Below are 17,877 nucleotides of genomic sequence, written 5' to 3'. Positions count from 1 at the left end.
CAGGAGGGGCGCGGTGCTTGCCCGCGCTGCTCGGAGCCGGAGGCACAGCGACGCGGTAGCGCCAGCCCGGGGGGAGGCCGGTGCCAACCCCGACCCCGTGAGGCGGCCCTTCCAGGCGCAGCGGTGGCAGCGGCAGGCGCGATGACGGCGGAGGAGACGAAAGCGGACGGGGCACCCTTGGAAGGGACAGACATCACCCCCAAGCAGGATGAGGGAGTCCTCAAGGTACCGGGCGGCTGCTCCCCGCTTCGGGACCGCGCACCGGCGGGAGAGCGGAAGCTCCCCGGAGGCCCTGCCCGCTGAGGGGACGAGAACCAGGCCGTTACTGAGCTGACCGCTGTCTGGCGGCCCCAGCGATTCAGTATAAGCGGCGGGGGGGAGATGGGGAGGCTGCCTCTGCCGCCCAGGCGCTGCCGGCCCGCGGGGGTTCCCACGCGGGGCTGTCGGAAGGACCTTCCCGCGCTGCCCGCCGGGGAGCCCCGGGTCGCGGCGGGCTGAGGCGGGGGAGAGGCTTTGCCTCCAGGTGTCTCCCCGGCCGGGCCGGGCCGGGCCCGCGGCTGTTCCCGCACTGCTGGTTTTGGGGGCCCCGAGCCCCACCACCACCGTCCCCGCACGTGTTCGGGGGCTAAGAGTTAAAGATGGTGCCTGGGCAGCGCACGTGTGTTTCGTATCGTGCTTAGCTGGCGCCGGGCCGTGCTGCCTGCGTCTCAGGCGCCGAAAATGGGGCTTCTCCATTTTGGTACGAGCGGTGCCTGAGAGCTGAGGTGCCGCGTTATATGCGGGGGCCTGATGGAAGTGCACCCCGGCGGCAGGAGCCGGAAAGGCTGACCCTTGGTTCAGTTTTCGGGGGAATTGAGCCCTTAGGAAGTTGCAGGTGAGGTCGGTAGGGCTGGTTGCGGGCGCAGTTTGTGCCGCGTATCCAGGATGCCGCTAGACTGGCTTCTTTTGTACTGAGAAGTCGGTTGATATGGGTAGCAGAATTAATACCGTGAGGGGGAGTTGCACTAACCCTCTCTGTCAGATAGTTCCTATTTCCATATCTCTGGAAGCTTCTTTAGTCTTTTAAATGGTAACGATCACTAGAAGCGTTTTTTAATCGCAGTGAAATTTCGGGTTACAGTGTTCGAAAAAAGAAAAGCAGACCACAGCAAAGGCAAAATTCAGGATTTAATCTTTGGAACCCCCGAACTTAAAATTCCGGGTTTGCCGTAGTGGTGCTGCTTCCCAGGGATATCGGCGACCAAACTGGGGATACTCTGCTTTCCCATGTTTCCTGCTAATGTGCTTTGATAAGTGTCTATTTTTTCCATGTAGCACAGTGTCAGGTTAGAGTTCTCATTGGCATGGCTGACCAGGAATGCCGCTGTCCTGCAGCTCAGAGCCGTGAGCATGGTAAAAGGCACTGTCAGCCGTACTCCATGCAGTACCCACCTTCTGATGATGGAGAAGCAGTAGGTGATAAGTTTCTCCTTTTAAAAAGGAGGGGAGGAGAAAATACATGCAGAAGAACCGAGGTTGTGAGAACCTCAGAAGAGGCGAGATTGTGAATTGATAAGGCAAAAGATGGGAAAGATCCTGAAGAGCAGCCTTCATGGATTTTTCTAGAAATTGCCAGAAAGCAGAATACACCCATTGAAATCAAAGGTCTAACTCTGAACTGATCTGCACCCAGTTTTGACTGGTATCATTGCATTCATTCCAGGAGGGTTTAGGGATTTTTAAAATTTATTAGCTTTGTATCAGAATAGTATCCAGGGATTTTTACATGGTATTGATGAATGTGCTTGCACTGTGTCTAGTGTAAGCATTTAAGTTCAGAAACATTTGCAAACACAATGTGAACAGAAGAATGGGGGATTTTCACCAGAAAGGGAAATGTAAACCTTATGAAAAAGAGGGTTGCTATATTCAGTGTATGAAAAAAGTGGAATTTGAGTCTCTTAAAAATGAAACAAATGCAAAAGGTGAATATTGTGTAAATACAGAAAATGAGATACTCATTGCTTTCATGTTGGCTGACTTTCTGTGTCACTTCTAGAATATGATGTGAAAAGCTTAGTATTAAATGTGGTTATTTCAGAGTGACTTCAGACTGACTCCTTTAAAATCACTAGTTTGGAACAGTTCTATTTTTTCTTTTTTTTTTTTTCCCTTTTCTGTGTTTGCAGTGAGATGCCTCCAGCTTGAGTCTGACAGGAGCTGTCCTTGCCTCAGCTTTGGGTGGAGGGTGTTGATGTTTTCAATCACATAGTCAATTGCAGGGCTGGTGGGAGGCAAAGTAAGAGACTTGGTTGGTTGCAAGTACTTGAAATTTGGGAAGGAGGCTCCCTGGGGGCTGCTTCCTTCAGTGAGAAACATGATTGGTACAGTAGCATGGCTTTTTTGTAGCTTTTCTTTAAAAGAGGGACACCAGTCTATGCTTCTAGATGACTCTCCTTGAATAAATGTTTATCTTTATGAACTCCATAGATGCAAGCAATTACAGTCCTCTGTTGGGTCTCTTTTGCCTAGCTGAAGTAATGCACAGCTTTGGCTCAGAGCTAGATGGTTTCAGTCAGTATTGGGGAAAACTCAAATTTGTCCTGTTACAGGCAAGGCTTCATATTCTTGCTCTGTGTGATATGTCAGTATTCTTATCTATTTTTATATATATTTCAGATGAACACCAGAAAGATTGGCCAATCTTGATTTTTGTATACCAGGTTTAGTTGATACTAGTCTTACTAGGTAAGCTGGGGAATCTCTTGAGAAGAAAATCAAATCTTTGCAGCTGTATGTGAAATCGTGGTGCTAGCAATTTGTGCCAGAGTTCGTGGGAGACAAAATTAACGCCACATAATAATCTCGAAGTGTTACTGTGTTGACTGATTGAACTGATCTTTGTTAGGGTGAGATTCTGTTAATCTTTGTTAAACTGGCTGGTTTAACTCGGGTAATCTCAGATCATGTGTTAGAATATACTACATGGAAAGAACCAGTTCATTTTCTGGTTTAAATGCTTTGCCTAGAGTGCCGAACTCGGGGGTAGCGATAGAGTTTTAGTGAAGAAGGTACTTAAATAAAGCATAATGGTATACCTGGAACATGAAAAATCTCGTTGAGGAAGGGTAAGTGACATTGCTAACTATAGATGCAGAGATCTGTAAGCTGGTGCCAACTGATGCCAGTTAAGTTCTCATGACAGCAAGAGCCATCTTGAGATTTCTGCATTTGCAGCACTGCTGATCTGCAGACAGAGTAGTCAATCCATTTCCAGATAACTGAAGAAAACCTGTAAATTTGTTATCTACTAAGGGTAACTTAGCGCATCTAAATTGATGGAATTCGTGTCTAATAAGCAGTGTTAGTTTTCATGCTCATAGAATTGTGTTTTTCTTAGGTTGTCAAGAAAGAAGGCAGTGGGACAGAGTCTCCGATGATTGGTGATAAAGTGACCGTCCATTACACAGGATGGCTTCTTGATGGCACAAAATTTGACTCCAGTCTGGACAGGAGAGACAAATTCTCATTTGACTTGGGCAAAGGTAATATCTTGTGCTTCATATTGCTCAGTTTTGGTAATAATTAAGATGGGATTTCCGTGCATGTTAAAGTTGCTGTTTAAACTTGTTTTCAGAAGCTTATGGTTTATTCTCTTAGAGTGACCCATTTGGAGCAATTTAGAGGTTTTTCTGAATGAGAAAACTGTGTAGCCCCTTCATTGAAGCCTGCTGAAGAATTAGTCGGCTTCAGATTGCTCCAGGAGAGCAAATTTGCCCTAAAGCACAGTGATAAAGGGTAGTCAAATAGCCAGGAAGTGCATTTTCTTGATTTTTGCCAAAGACTTGCATTCAGAAGTACTTGATTGTGACTAGATACTGGGCCAGGGTGCATGGGGGCAGCTGTCAGCTGCAGTGTGATGAAACATAATCTCTTTTCCCCTAAGTTCCTAAATTAACCCAAAGGTGAATCTTGAAGCAGTGCCTCTCTTCATTGTCAAAAGACTTCGTTTTTTTTGTTTTTTGTTTTTTTTTTAATTAAAAAATCTGAAAATCCTTGTTATAGCAAATCTTGCCACTCCAATTTTTTTTTTTTTCCCTCACAGTTCATTACTTGCTGCTTTTTCATTTAGGAGATAAATTCTGCAGTGTACTTGAATTTGAGATGACATGAAGTGTACCTCTTAATACAAGACTGATAGAAAGAATGCTTGATTGAGTTGAAAGGAGCCGCAAGTAGGAGAACTTGAGTTTAGAGATAGGATTTTGTTACTTGAGGTTCCAGCTTCTGTTCACTTTGGCTTTAGAAAGATTACTACTTGTCCTGCTTTTCTCCCCCATTCTGTTACAAGGGCATGTAACTTTTAGTAACCACTCGTGCTGCTCTTTGCCAACTGATAAAAGTACAGAGAGAAAATGCTCTTTGGATTGCTTTCAAAATACAGGCAGGCAATCTCTCACCCTAAGACCTGCCTCTTCAGAGAGTTACTGTTATTTCCTCACACTTGAGATTGTGCCAAGCACTTCAGCCCGTATCTGTTCAGATGACTATAGGCGAGGAAGTAAGGGGAGGAGAAGAATCAGTCACTACACCTATAGTGAAGGAATTTAGCTGAGTCTGGGTCCCAGGATAACTGTAATTGGATTAAGATTAAAACTGATGTACAGAAATTGGAGAGAACACAGGCCTTTCAGTATTTCTGCTGTCTTAGCTTTTGTATACTGAAAGTGGTGATGCTCAGTTTAACAGCTGGTTGTGCCTTTATGCCTAGCAATCATGTGATTGAAATTTGACTTGCATAGGTGAAGTGATCAAAGCATGGGACATTGCTGTGGCGACTATGAAAGTTGGTGAAATCTGTCGGATTACATGCAAACCAGAATATGCCTATGGCTCAGCTGGGAGCCCCCCAAAGATACCTCCCAACGCTACACTGATCTTTGAGGTAAGTGAGAATGGTTATTAAAACTGTACGCTTGAAAAATCTTATTTCACTGTAGAAATAAGATATTACATCATGTAGAAAATACACGATGTGATATCCTTTCAAACAGGATTTTTGGATATAGTCTCAGTGGTGGACTCTGGAGTAGTTGAAAAAAATGAAAACCTTGAATTCCACTTCATAAGACTCAAAGTAATAATACTTACGCATTATAAAGCTTTCAGCAACAGAAAGAGCAATTAATGTCCTTAGCAATGTATTTTTCATAGTCTTTTGTGTTTTCTTTGCAAAGTTAACACAATCTTATATGAGCTATTTGAGGGAGAAAGCGATAGTTGCCTCATATAAACTGTTAGAATATAGTGTATTTGAGCGGCCGTGAAACTGAACTGTTTTCTATAGAGCTGAGCATATTATTAATAAGCCTTAAAGCACCCCAAAACCAGTATGGATTCAGGTTGCCTGTTGAGTAGCAAAGTCTGTCTGTGGATCCGGGTTACAGATCAGTCCTATCATGATAGGAAGTCATTTGTACACACTTGGTCCTGTGACAGATTCATCAATCTTGAATTTGGTGTTTGGGTAACGCTGTTCCCATGGTCCGTTGGTCTCCTTGGTGAACTTCCGGTCTTGGTGAGCATGGGTGTTTCTTAATGCCACCAGCAGAGGACAGAATTTGTTTCCCATTGATCTTTAAAGCATCCTCCCCCTCTTTCACCTCACCCTCCCAAAAGAGGGTGGAAATAGCAGCTCTCTTGTGTATTATTTCAGTAGTGGGAGTGGTTTCGCAGAATGCTGAGACTTTTTTCTCTCCATAGGGGATGTTGTGAAAGCTGTTTCTGGAGCATGCTCCGACAGTCCAGTGTTTTGGGAGGATATATTTTTCTTATTATTGAAACAGTTCAGTTTCTCACTTGAGAGAAGGCAGATGTACACTTTTTAAGTACGATTTCTAAAATTACTTCATTGCTGTAAGATTGGATGTTTTATTTAATATCTGAAAAATAAGTCATGGAGTAGGGACTGAAAGCTTATTTAAGCTTTGATGGAAACGATGAGCATCTGTTAAGGGTAAATTAAACATAGTTGGATATTGTATTTGTATTAAACTTGGATAGTCTATTTGCATTTATTTTCTTTGCATTTCACTTGTGAGTAATTGTGACTCTTTTTGGGGGGGGTGTTTTGGGTTTGGTTTGGGCTTTGGGGGGGGGGGGGGGGGCGGGAGGGCTGTTCTTAGGGGGAGAAGGATGTTGGCTTTATTGTTTGTTTTTTTGAAAGACCAGAATAATATTTCATAGATATCCATCAAAATAGTATTAGAGATGTGTTTTGTGAGGAAGGATTAAGAAAAAAGTACTGCCATCAGGTTGTATTCCAGGCCAGTAAGGGATGAGAACTCATTTATTTTGAGTACATCAATATTAATGCTTTTATTTCTGCAGTTGACTGTTGAAAAAGAATGTCTTGTAAAGCTGTTCATAAAAAGCATTTATATATATATAAATCTGAAGATACTCATGGTTTATTTATGTTGGATGAACCACACATGCTGGAACGCTGTGTGTTTTGTACAAATGCAAGTGATTCGGAGAGATAAAAACACTAAAATAGTCACTGTTTTGACCTCATGATTCAAATGCAAACTTTATGTGGGATTTGTTTGTTTGTTTATTTAGGGGGATTTGTTTGGTTGGTTTGGTGTTCTGTGTTTTTTTATGTCACTTTTCTGCTCACTTCAGTTTGGTTGAGGGAAAGAAAAAACAAAACAGAGCTTCAGTGTAGCAATTATTAAACATGTTCAGCTTCTCTGCTTTTACTGTCCATGCACAGTGTCTCAAAGCTCAAGACCTCCCTTGTAGCATAATAAAGCATTTTTAGGGCTTATTTGTTCTTCTGCAGCAAGAGATAACACCTAACCATTTGATAAACAAATGCTCTAAGGGCAAGATACGTTTTGTTTCATCAGAGTACTGTCTGATACAGTCACTTAGATTATTCACTTCCCGCTAGGTTTTTCTTAATGATGCCAGTCTGACTTCTCTCTTGCAGGTACAATTTAGATGAAGTGTTTTATTCATGAGCCTTTGTAGCCCCAAACGTCTGCCTGAGCAGTATTGTTAGAGGGAGAGAAGGAAGAAAAGAACCCAAGCTGTGATGGGTTTTTTTTGGGGGGTGGGGTGTTGTTTTGTGTTGTGTGGTGGTGTTTGCTTTGGAGGGTGAGGGGGGTTGAGGGTATGTTGGTTGGTTTTGGGTTGTTTTTTTTTGGGGGGGGGGAGGGGGTGGCTTTTTTGTTGTTTTTTGTTTGTTTTTTTTTTTTTTAAGACCAGAATACTTCTTATTAGATATCCATCAAAATAGAGAGTGGAGATACTCCTTCTGCTGGTGCATATTCAATTCCTTTTACCTTCCAGGTTTCTTAAGTTCAGTGTTAACAAACCTCCACGTCATTAGCCCTGAACTTTGTTTTTTAAACAAGGTACTTGGCCTAAACAATCACCGTTATAATAGCTTGCTCTTTCCTGCTGTTTACTGCTATTTTAATCAAACACAGGATAGCAGAAGATTAGTGATTTATTTTGTCTGAATTTCACAGCAGCAACAAGTTTCTTTGTGACTAGATTATTTTTCCGTCTTGTCATGGCACTCCCACTTTCAACTATGATTTGCCTTAGAGACTTGGGAGGACATGTGAAGACTAAGGCTGCATAGTTACCTCCTACATTATCGTTATCTCTTAAAAACTCCAGACACATTGTTGCAGCAACAAGTTTGCATTAAATGTGGGCCAGATCATGGTTCTGTTATTTTATCCTTCTTCTGGAAATAATTGTTTTCTGAAATGATACTACAGTACACAGTGATAAGGCAAGACTAGAGGGGTAGAGGTAACAGGAGTAGAAAGTGAACATTATCTCTGTTCAGGCATGCAATAGAGTTTTGAAAAGATTGTTCTGTGGCGCAAGAGTAAGAGAGTGAAGAAATGGGTGGTGAGACAAGGAGGCACAAAAGTACATACAAAATGTAATCAGTTCTAAGTAATGTTAAGTTTGATGGCTTTGTAATGGAAAATAACTGCGGTGCTTGGAGGTAGTTGACATAGTTTCAGGCCCTCAGGGCCTCAGTACAAAAGGTGTGAGAAAAGCAGAATAGAAGGACAGGACCTGGGATGGGGAGTCAGTGGGGAATAGCTAAAGTCTGAAAAGATGCTCTTGAATTCGTTTAAATGTAGCAGGAGAAGCACTGGGAGTCGGTTTCGGCTCCATTCCGAGCATTTTGAAGTTGATATGAATTTGACTATAGATGGAATTTAGGGTATAGTCAGGACTTAAGGATAAGGATTGCATCTTTATATTTAATTTTCTTGCTTATTTTGTCCTTGCATTACTTACAAACCTCCCTGTTCCTTGGATGCAGTGACAGTGTTGGTGATTGTACTTGACCATAGAGTAAGAGGGTTGTGACAGCTGCTTTGGTTCCCTTTCACAGTGGTATTTGAGAGCAAATTCCTCCTGGCTTCATGTGCTCAAAATGTTTTTTTGTTTCATATTAAAAACAAACAACCCCAAACAAAAAAAAACAAACCCAACAACACCAAAAAGCCCCAGAACCCTCAAGCCCAAAAAACCACTATCCATACTTCTGCCTGCAGACATTAGCAAAAATACTATTAAAGGCAGTAGAATGTTTTTTTGCAGTAGTCCCTAGGTATTGTGGCTCATGTAAGCTTTATTAAGAAGCCAGGTTCACAGTCCCTTAATTGAAATGATCTAATTTGTAGTATCAAGAGACGAAGATTGCTGGAGAAAAAAAGCCATGAGGGCAAAACATCTTCATAGTGCTGGCTGTTGTAACATCTTATAAGATGTTAATGAAGGTGGTGGCTTCCTGAACGGTTACAGTTCAAAGATCTCTGGAAAACAAATCCCATTGATGTAATGGGAATAAATGCAAGGCTTTTCTTCCTTCTGCAGATAGAACTTTTTGAGTTCAAGGGGGAGGACCTCACTGATGATGAAGATGGTGGCATCATCCGAAGAATCCGTAAAAAAGGGGAAGGCTACTCCAAGCCTAATGAGGGTGCACTTGTAGAGAGTAAGTACGTTACACAAATAGTAAATGGGTTTATCATGTGGGAGGGTAGAATCTTTTCCCAGTTTACAACTCCTTGCGCTGACCGAGAGGAATACATGGCTTCTCTTTCTTTTGCCAGGCAACTTAACAACCTAGAATAAGCTTTCATTTTCCTGTTTCTAGCAAGGTTTACATTTTCCAGCAGCAGCTGTGTTCTCTAGAGGTACTGAATCTGATAAAGTGCTTATCTGATCACAAAAGATAGATGAGTCTAATAAAGTATTTCCATTTGCTGAGGAACAAGAGGGAAGTAGTTCTGGTACTTGCTGGGGGATGAAGAGGGAGAGAACAACTGAAAAAAAAAAGGGATTTATTAAGTTTAGCAACAGAAGTTTTACTTGCTTCCGGAAGCTACCATGCATAAGTGGCTGTTAAAAGAGAGAAGACCATTTAGGAGGAGGCTTTGACACTCCGTATATCACCTATGCTACCTGCACCTTACCATACATAGATAAATTACAATTTTTCTCTCCTTTTTGTTACCAGTCCAGTTTGAAGGTCGATACGGAGATCGTGTTTTCGACAGGCGGGAATTGCAGTTTGAGATTGGAGAAGGTGACAACTATGATCTTCCTCATGGTCTTGAGAAAGCAATTCAAAAGATGGAGAAATCAGAGGAATCGGTGTTCTATCTCAAACCCAAGTATGCTGTTTCTGATCTTTTGATACTTCAGTATATACTTATATATCTTAGTATATCTACTAAGTATTTGGCAAGACGAAGTGTTTTGCTATAATGCTTTACGGATTTTTTTTTTTTTCAATACTTCAGTAAAAACTTGATCAGCCCCAAAAGTTAGATGTGTGAGAAATAGGAAGCTAAGATCACTTTGCCACTTGGTTGAAGTAGTAGCATTCCAAAAGAAATTTACTTACGTCTCTATAGTGTTGATCTTGGTGAATATTTAAAATATTGTCGCTCTCTTCAACTTACATTTTTCTGGTTCTTTTTAATGAAACAGTACTTCTGTTGTACATGAAGAACAGCTCAGAATAGGAAAAGAGCCAGTGAGCCTTCTGAGCAGCCTGATGTGACCAGATAGCTAGTCCTTATGTGATGTGATTGGTAAAGAGTATCAGATGTCTTTTGTCAGAAGATGATGTACACTGGTGTTCTCAAAGCCTTTTGGAAAAAGACATTAAAGATTCTTGTGAGATAATTTTTTTTTCCCAATCTCTCTGTTTTAATCTCTCCCAACCCCCAATCTTACAGCTATGGTTTTGGAAGTGCTGGGAAGGAGAAATTTCAGATCCCTCCAGATGCAGAGCTACAGTATGAAGTGAAACTCAAAAGCTTTGAAAAGGTAGGAATGAGAGATGAAGTCCAAAGGGAGACTAGGCGGTGGGGTAGGAAGTATGAGTGCAGCTTAAACAGGGATGATGGAATCCTTGAAAGTTGATCTGAAATAGGGAAGCCATTGTTGCCAGAGATGACGCTGGGAACTCGTGGCAGAAACTGTCTTTTCTTACTGTATTCCTTTCTGTTGCTGTCGGTGTCTGTCCTGTTCCAGCCCAGTTTCCAGTATCAGTGCAAAACTCTGTTTTGTCAAGCCTATCTACCATACTGTTAGTGGGAAACAGGGTAACTGCATAGTCCTTGGTTTCCCAGAAGTTGTATCATTGACTTGAACTGTTCCTGTTTGGGTAGGCTAAGGAGTCTTGGGAAATGAACACAGATGAGAAGCTGGAGCAAAGCTGCATTGTGAAGGAGAGAGGCACTCAGTACTTCAAGGTAAATGATAATCCTCAAGTAATACTAGCATTTCTTAGTCCATATCATGAGCTGATAATGCTGATGACAGCTTCTGTCATTTCGGAGTGGTGTTCATGGTATTTTGTGATGTTTTACAGGGAGGACTGGAAGGGAAGGTGTCTTTAAAAAAGAAAAAAGCCTCAGAGTTGGAATAACTAAAGAACTAACTCTGCAGGGAGTTAGTTCTCTCTGTCAGAGCTGATTGCTCTACCTACGGATAAATTGAATTTTAGCAAGGTTACAGTATAAATTCCTGCTGTGGGATAGTATTGTGAATGAAAATACTCATTTGGGTAGAGATGTGTGGAGAAGCTGTTTCAAGCAATTTGACCAACTAAAGGCAGACTTTCCTGTTACCTTCATGACACAGCAATAGTTCTACTGTTTGAAAATGCTCCATCTTCCTTGTCTTGTATCAAAAGCTGTGTATAAGGTGGGAGTTGAGGTGAAATACCAATGCTGGCCTATACCCCTAGCTTCAGTGGGGGAGCCAGCAGGTCTTCCTAAAGATCTTCTGATTCTATGCAGGAATGGCTTTCAGAAGTAATATATTCTTTATGATAGAAGTTCTTTTGTGATAGTTTTTTTTTTTTTTATTGTTCAAGGTAAGCAGAAAGGTCAAAAGGGAGCTAAAATACCCTGCGAGTTGTGTGATAATTTAACTGCATTGCTTACAGGAGGGGAAATACAAACGGGCAGCATTACAGTATAAGAAGATTGTATCGTGGCTGGAGCATGAATCGGGACTCTCTGAGGAGGAGGATACGAAAGCCAAAAGCTTGAGGCTTGCTGCTCACCTTAATCTAGCTATGTGCCACCTCAAGCTGAAGGAATATTCCCCGGCTTTGGAAAACTGCAACAAGGTAGTAAGGGTTTATTTATTCTTGAGCTGCAGAGGCGATCTGACAGTTTATCTCTTTCTTTAACAATTTGAGGAATACCAGACCATGTGGTGTTAGGCCTTTCTCACCAGCTTGCAGTATGGCAGTTGGGCAGTACTGAATACAAACTGTAAAAATAACCAACAATTTATTGTTGGGTATTTCTTATCTGGATATCTTCTATCACTTTCCTGCTACTTTTTGAATACTGAAGTATTTAGATATGGTGAAGGTAGTAATGTTGGCAAAGGTCCTTCAAAGAGCTGTAATACAGCCAGGGATAAATCTTAGGCTTGCTGGTTCTCTGTCAAGTCAGCCTACTATATTCAGTCCTTTTCATACCTCCTACTGTATTCAGTTCACCTTATTAGTAAACCCTGACAAGGTTCATAACTCTGCATTAGAAGGTACAGTTCCCAGCAGTCTCTTGTGTTCTGACTGCATATTTTAAAAAAAACAAACCACAAGTAAATCTTGACAAGAAAAATTGTCTTGTTTAATTCAGGCACTCGAATTGGATAGCAACAATGAAAAGGGCCTCTTCCGGCGTGGAGAAGCACACTTGGCTGTCAATGACTTTGACTTGGCCCGGGGAGATTTCCAGAAGGTGATACAACTCTATCCAAGTAACAAAGCTGCCAAAGTGCAACTGGTAACTTGTCAGCAGAAAATACGGGAGCAGCATGAGAAGGAGAAAAAGATGTATGCCAACATGTTCCAAAGGCTTGCAGACAAAGACTTAAAGGTAAGTAACACTGCACCAGAAGACAAGATGTGGTGTCATGTATTAGACAAGGAATACTGTTTTAGGTATTTAATTTACTTAGTACAGGTAAATGTAGTGGAAGAACACTCAAATACTTTCCTTGGGGAGTTTGTAGGAGGTGGAAATAGCCAGTGGTCAAAATGATCAGGCCATTTTGTTTGAACAAGACAACTAGTAGTACCAAGCGTTGCACAGAATGCTTTTACTTATTTCAGCTGAAGTCGCAGACCAGTGTTAATCAGAAAATGGTTGAAGTGATGAGAAGCAAGTGTAAAATTCAAGAACTGAAAAAAAAGTGTCTATTCTCCTCAAACTGATTTGTTGCAAAGAACAGTCTGTTTTGCTGTCTTTCCTAACACATTAATGTCTGGTGTACAGATGGTGCTGAGCACCCACTTGCTTCTCACAGAGACATTAAGATGTGGTTGATGCGCTCCATCTCAAATGTCACAAATTAAGACATTTGAAGTCAGACTGTCATAAGATTCATTATTCTACTGTATGGATTGTTTTCCTACTAAGTGTTCACTAGAATTTTAGTAAATACTAGTTCAGTTGACAATGGCAATATTTGAATACAGGCTGTAACTAGGTTGTATCAGCTAGCAAGACACATTCTAAGTTACTGGTGAGAATCTCATATCCGAAGAAAATGTTGTGTTTGTATTCCTGAAATCTGACGATCCAGAAGGAGTAAGTAAACCTGTAACTTCCAAGTCAAATCTGAGATTTATGTCACTCAAATTTTCTCAGTAATATCGGGGAGTGCAGAAGCTTGTATATTGTGAGGCTATTTTCACAGATCGTTGTGTCCACCTTCCAGAATACTCACGAAGAATCTAAAGAGCTGTCAGATACTGGTACGCCAGTTTCCTGTGGCTAACTGTGCCAGTGAGTCTGGCCAGGGGCCCACTGTCCTCAGATGAGTGTATCCTGGCAACTCGGGTATCTCAGACTGTCAGCTGATAATTTTCTGGATGAAACACTCCACAAACCTCTCTTCCTTTACTGCAGTCTTTCAAAATGAGATATATCTGAAATTGATTTATCTCCCAGAGACAGTGGGAGAAGTATTCCATTTTTCATCTCTAAATTAGTAGTCATACAGGGTAATCACTGCTAACTGGATGGTTGGGTGCACAACGTGTTCTGCTAGTGGCTTTTTGGTTTTGTGGGGTTTTTTTTTTGTTCGTTTTGGGTTTTTTCTCCTCAAACATTAGCAGTAGTCAAGTGGATTTGGTTCTACTTCTCATGAAGGAGTGTAAACAAACACAAATGCAGACATTCTCCACTGATTCTGCAAGGAAAGTGTCATTGTCCATGTAGTTAAGTATGGCTAAAGCAGCCTGATGTCATCCGTCCTTGCTTATTGGAGCTTGGAGAGAAGTACATTGTCCTTCTAGACTTGTCATGTATAGCCATGCAGTACCATGATTTTTGGTAGGCTTTAATGAAAAATCTCAGGAAGATAAAAGGCACAGGAACTAAACTAGAATTATTTGACTGGACATCTTGACTCTTGAAATTGCAGGTTTTAATTGCCAGCTGTCAGGCTGTACTGTGCAGGTTCCCTTCAGGTAGCACAGGTACTGGGAATCTGGCTTTCGCACTAGGTGTGGGACAGAGCAAAATTTATTCGGAGAGGAAGAGTGAATTGCTAAAACAAGCTATACCCAATAAAAGTGTGAAAGGGCTGCCTTCGTGCTTTTCAGAATGTACACCTCAGACCCCAAGGCAAGAACTTGGTAGGGTTGTATACTTGGCAAAAGGCAGACTCGGTCTTTGCATTGCAGGCTGTTTTGGATTCTGCAAAGACATGGCACTTAGTTCCAATTTTCCCATCTACTTCAGATAGAATCAGCTTACAGAGTCAGGGAATCATTTTGGTTGGAAAAGACCTTTGCCATTGTCCTGGGTTCAGCAGTAGCAGTCATGTTTTTCCTTTGTTTAAACCACGACAGCCATCATCGAGTCCAGCTTAACCCAGCACTACCAAGCCCCTCACTAAACCATGTCCCCAAGTGCCACATCAAATGACATGCATGTCATTTGAATACCTCCAGGGATGGTGATTCAGATGCTTCCCTGGGCAGCCTGATCCAATTCTTGACAGCCCTTTCAGTGAAGAAATTTTTGTAATATCCAATCTAAACTTCCCCTGGTGCAATTTGAGGCCATTTCTTCTTGTCCTGTCACTTGTTACTTATAAGACACCCATCTCACTACAGCCTCCTTTCAGTAGTTGTAGAGAGTGATAAGGTCCCCCCTCAGCCTCCTTTTTCTCCAGACTAAACAACCTCAGTTCCCTCAGCTGCTCCTGATAAGACTTGTTCTGCAGATGCTTCACCAGCTTTGTTGCTTTGTTTTGGATGCCCTCCAGCAACTCAGTATCTCTCTTGTAGTGGGGGGCCCAGAACTGAACACAGGATTCAAGGTGCAGCCTTACCAGTGCCCAGTACAGGCAGATGATCACTGCCCTGGCCCTGCTGCTACACTATTTCTGGTGCAGGCCAGGATCCTATTGGCCTTGTTCATTCTTCTCAGTAGATGGATGATCTTGGGAATATCCATATGTTTACAGTATTGTTTTCTTTTTCTTGGAGCCACCTGGCCTACTTAAAATTCACATGTTTTCTTATGGAAAAGGGTCAGTTTTGGGCATTTTTCTTGCAAGAAAACATGTTTTCCTGTTAATGCATTTCTCATCTTGCTTTACAGCAACAGTTTCCCTGTTGGGGAGGCACATACATTCAAGAGTTCTGGAGGAGAGGGTTTGTTTAGCCAAATGTCTTCTGATTTCTAAGAAGGCAGCTTGGACTGTAGTTCTGAAATTCATGACATATGTGTATCTTACGACTACAGAAGTACAACAGCCACTCCTGCATGAGTAATTTGTTTCATAAATTTGAATAGTTCACATATGTAAACTGGGGATTTTTAAAGGTTGGGATGTTTATCACCTTATCTTAAGCCCAAGATCGCTAGGTAACAGATTTTCTCTGGAAAGGAGACTTTGCCCTGACGTGCTTCACAGAATGCTTCTAAGGATTGATGCCAAAGGATGACCTTTGTTCATTGGCTGTGGTTGCTTGTTGCAGCTAAGATGATGTAACAGTTGAAGGATTCTGACCCTTTTTCCCCCTCCCCCAATAGTGCATGTTCATGTCCTTGCTTCCTCTCATCTGTCCTCACCTAACCTCATAATAAAACAGATGGTTCAGGGTGCTACGCTGACAGGTTGAAGAGCAGCTGCATTGCACTGTCTTTTGAGATAAGCAGGATGAAGTAGACGTTTCTACTTCTCTTTCCTGTGTTTGGAAATGGTTGCAAGGTGCTGGTTATGTCCTGTTGTAAAAACTGACCTCTGACCCTTACCACATGGCTTTCTGCTTCCTATCCCTTGTGTGTGAACTGGAAGTCTGTGGGAGAACATTTTCTTGAAGTGTTACGTGGCAAATGTGTGCACACCATGTATGAATCATAACAGTCTAACACCAGTATTATTTCTCAGCCTCCTCTAAACTGCTTATGATTTCTGAGATGCAGATAAAAATGGTAAGAAAAATTTGGTTTGTCTTTGAAGGTCCTGATAACCTTAATTCAGTTTTGCAAGGAGACTAGGTACCCTTGTGATAAGTACCAAATAATGTTTGTGGTATTGTTTGCAAGTGCTACCAGTCTTTTATAACAAGGAATCTATTTTCTTTGTCTCTTTTAGTCAGCTGCTTCTCTTCAGATCAGCCACACTGAAGATGCAGAAATGAAAGACGAGCAGAATGGAGTTGAAGATAAATCAGAAGTTGACACAGAAGCATAAAACCAAACCCTATTCCATTAGTTTTGTAAATGAAAGAATTTCCAGTGAATTAGACCTTTATTTTTCTACCTGGTTGGACAGTGGCTTCAGGGGAGCAGAGGCTGAAGCCACCATGCCACAGTCAATTACAGCTTTATATGTCTGTTGAAGCTGAGTGGCAGCATAAATCTGGTTTAATCCTAGGGACTTTATTTATTCAATCAGCCTCTGTTACTGTTTGGGTTCTGTCTGGATTTACTCTGCTTGGTTTATTTGCATTTTGCCATTGGTGTTTGTCTCTTTCTGGTTCCAGTTTAATTCCAGGTTCTGCTTCCTCAGTTCATTTCCTGATTTCTTCCAAGTAACCAGCTTTTTCCAGGAGTTCTCACGTGAGACTGGAGAACAAATCGGCACTCCCAGTTCTTCTGTCTTGGGATTGCCCCCTTACTCCCCTGTTCAGTATGGAGTCTCTTCCGCTAAGCATTGTAACCTTTCTTGTATGCCTCATGTTTGCAAATTGCCGAAGGTGAAGACTGTGAAGTCACAGCTTAAGTAATAAAGCTCCAATTAAACTCCAGAAAACAGAAATTTTTGTGGGTTTTTATTGGGATTTGCACAAAGTTAAGATAATTTATTGTCCTTTGGTCATCCAGTGTTTTCTCATCCACACAGCTGTACAATAGCCACAGTACTTGAGTATTCTCTGATGTTGCTCATTCACTGCCATAGAAAATACCCATAATAATCAATACAGTATTTACCCATATATTTGCAAAAGGAAAAATCTGTTGCAGAAAATCTTACAAAAAGTAAATCTGTAACCTATGCATAGACCTTATTTTCTGTTCCTATTGCTCTCTTCCTCTATACCTTCCACATAGTAAAACTGGACCAGGGAAAAAAAACACGTCTTCATACTGACTGGCTTTGGAGAGAAAATAGGAGATAACAATATAACACGCTACAGATACTTGTAATGAACTACAAACTTCTGAATGATTTGAATGTCTGCTTGACCTCATCTCACAAGAAAGCTATTAATATTCTGCTTCTTTCTGTAGTACATTTTGTGTCTTGTTTGGGGGCTGGTGTGCCTTTGGGTTTTGTGGGGACTTCTTGTTGAGGTGGGGTTTTGTTTGTCTGCAGGCTTGGAACATAGTACTCAAACTCGCCTCTGTTTATGCTGCTGTGTAGTGTTAAACTTGGCATCTCCACTGTCCTGAGACCCTCTAGCAGCAGCAACAATTTTTTGCCTGCTCTGCAGGAGGAAGGTAGATAAATCTGTTCCTCTCAGGTACAAAAATGGGTTTGGTGGGTGCTTTTCTGATTTTGGTGGGTTGTTGTGGGTTTTTTTGGTGGGTTTTGGTGTGGTGGGGTTTTTTGGGGGGTTTTTTTGGTTGGTTGGTTTTGGTTTTTTTAGTGAGAAAGATATCTTTGCATGGGCTGGTCTGGAATTGTGTGTGTATCGCAGGGAGTATCCCTGTTATAACATGAATGACATCTGAAATACTTAAGTTTGAAATGCTGGTCTCCTTTGCTGAGAGAAGTACTGCATAGGCACTTATCCATGGTTTTTTTTATGGGCCGGGGTTTGCCTGGACCTGATCCTGCAAGAGCACTGGC

The 17,877-nt window shown here is 41.7% G+C and overlaps 2 protein-coding genes across 2 annotated transcripts in view; both read left to right on the top strand.

Moving 5' to 3' along the window:
• The window catches only part of NECAP1 (NECAP endocytosis associated 1), a 150,182-nt gene that overhangs the window by 69,083 nt on the left and 63,222 nt on the right, over positions 1-17,877 (top strand). The window lies entirely within an intron of this gene.
• Positions 8-16,826, top strand: FKBP4 (FKBP prolyl isomerase 4). The gene is made up of 10 exons (XM_057428938.1): positions 8-225; positions 3,380-3,524; positions 4,782-4,924; positions 8,899-9,019; positions 9,545-9,701; positions 10,272-10,362; positions 10,707-10,790; positions 11,489-11,674; positions 12,198-12,437; positions 16,177-16,826. The coding sequence occupies exons 1-10, from the start codon at positions 142-144 to the stop codon at positions 16,273-16,275; spliced, it is 1,350 nt and encodes a 449-aa protein (XP_057284921.1). The 5' UTR covers positions 8-141; the 3' UTR covers positions 16,276-16,826.

Source organism: Pezoporus wallicus, unplaced genomic scaffold (genome assembly GCF_028554395.1).
Source record: "Pezoporus wallicus isolate ANWC-B61680 ecotype Strahan unplaced genomic scaffold, APGP_CSIRO_Pwel_v1 scaffold_3294, whole genome shotgun sequence".
NCBI lineage: Eukaryota > Metazoa > Chordata > Aves > Psittaciformes > Psittacidae > Pezoporus > Pezoporus wallicus.
Note: the sequence above shows the minus strand (reverse complement) of the source record. Positions and strands in the feature narration are given on the sequence as shown.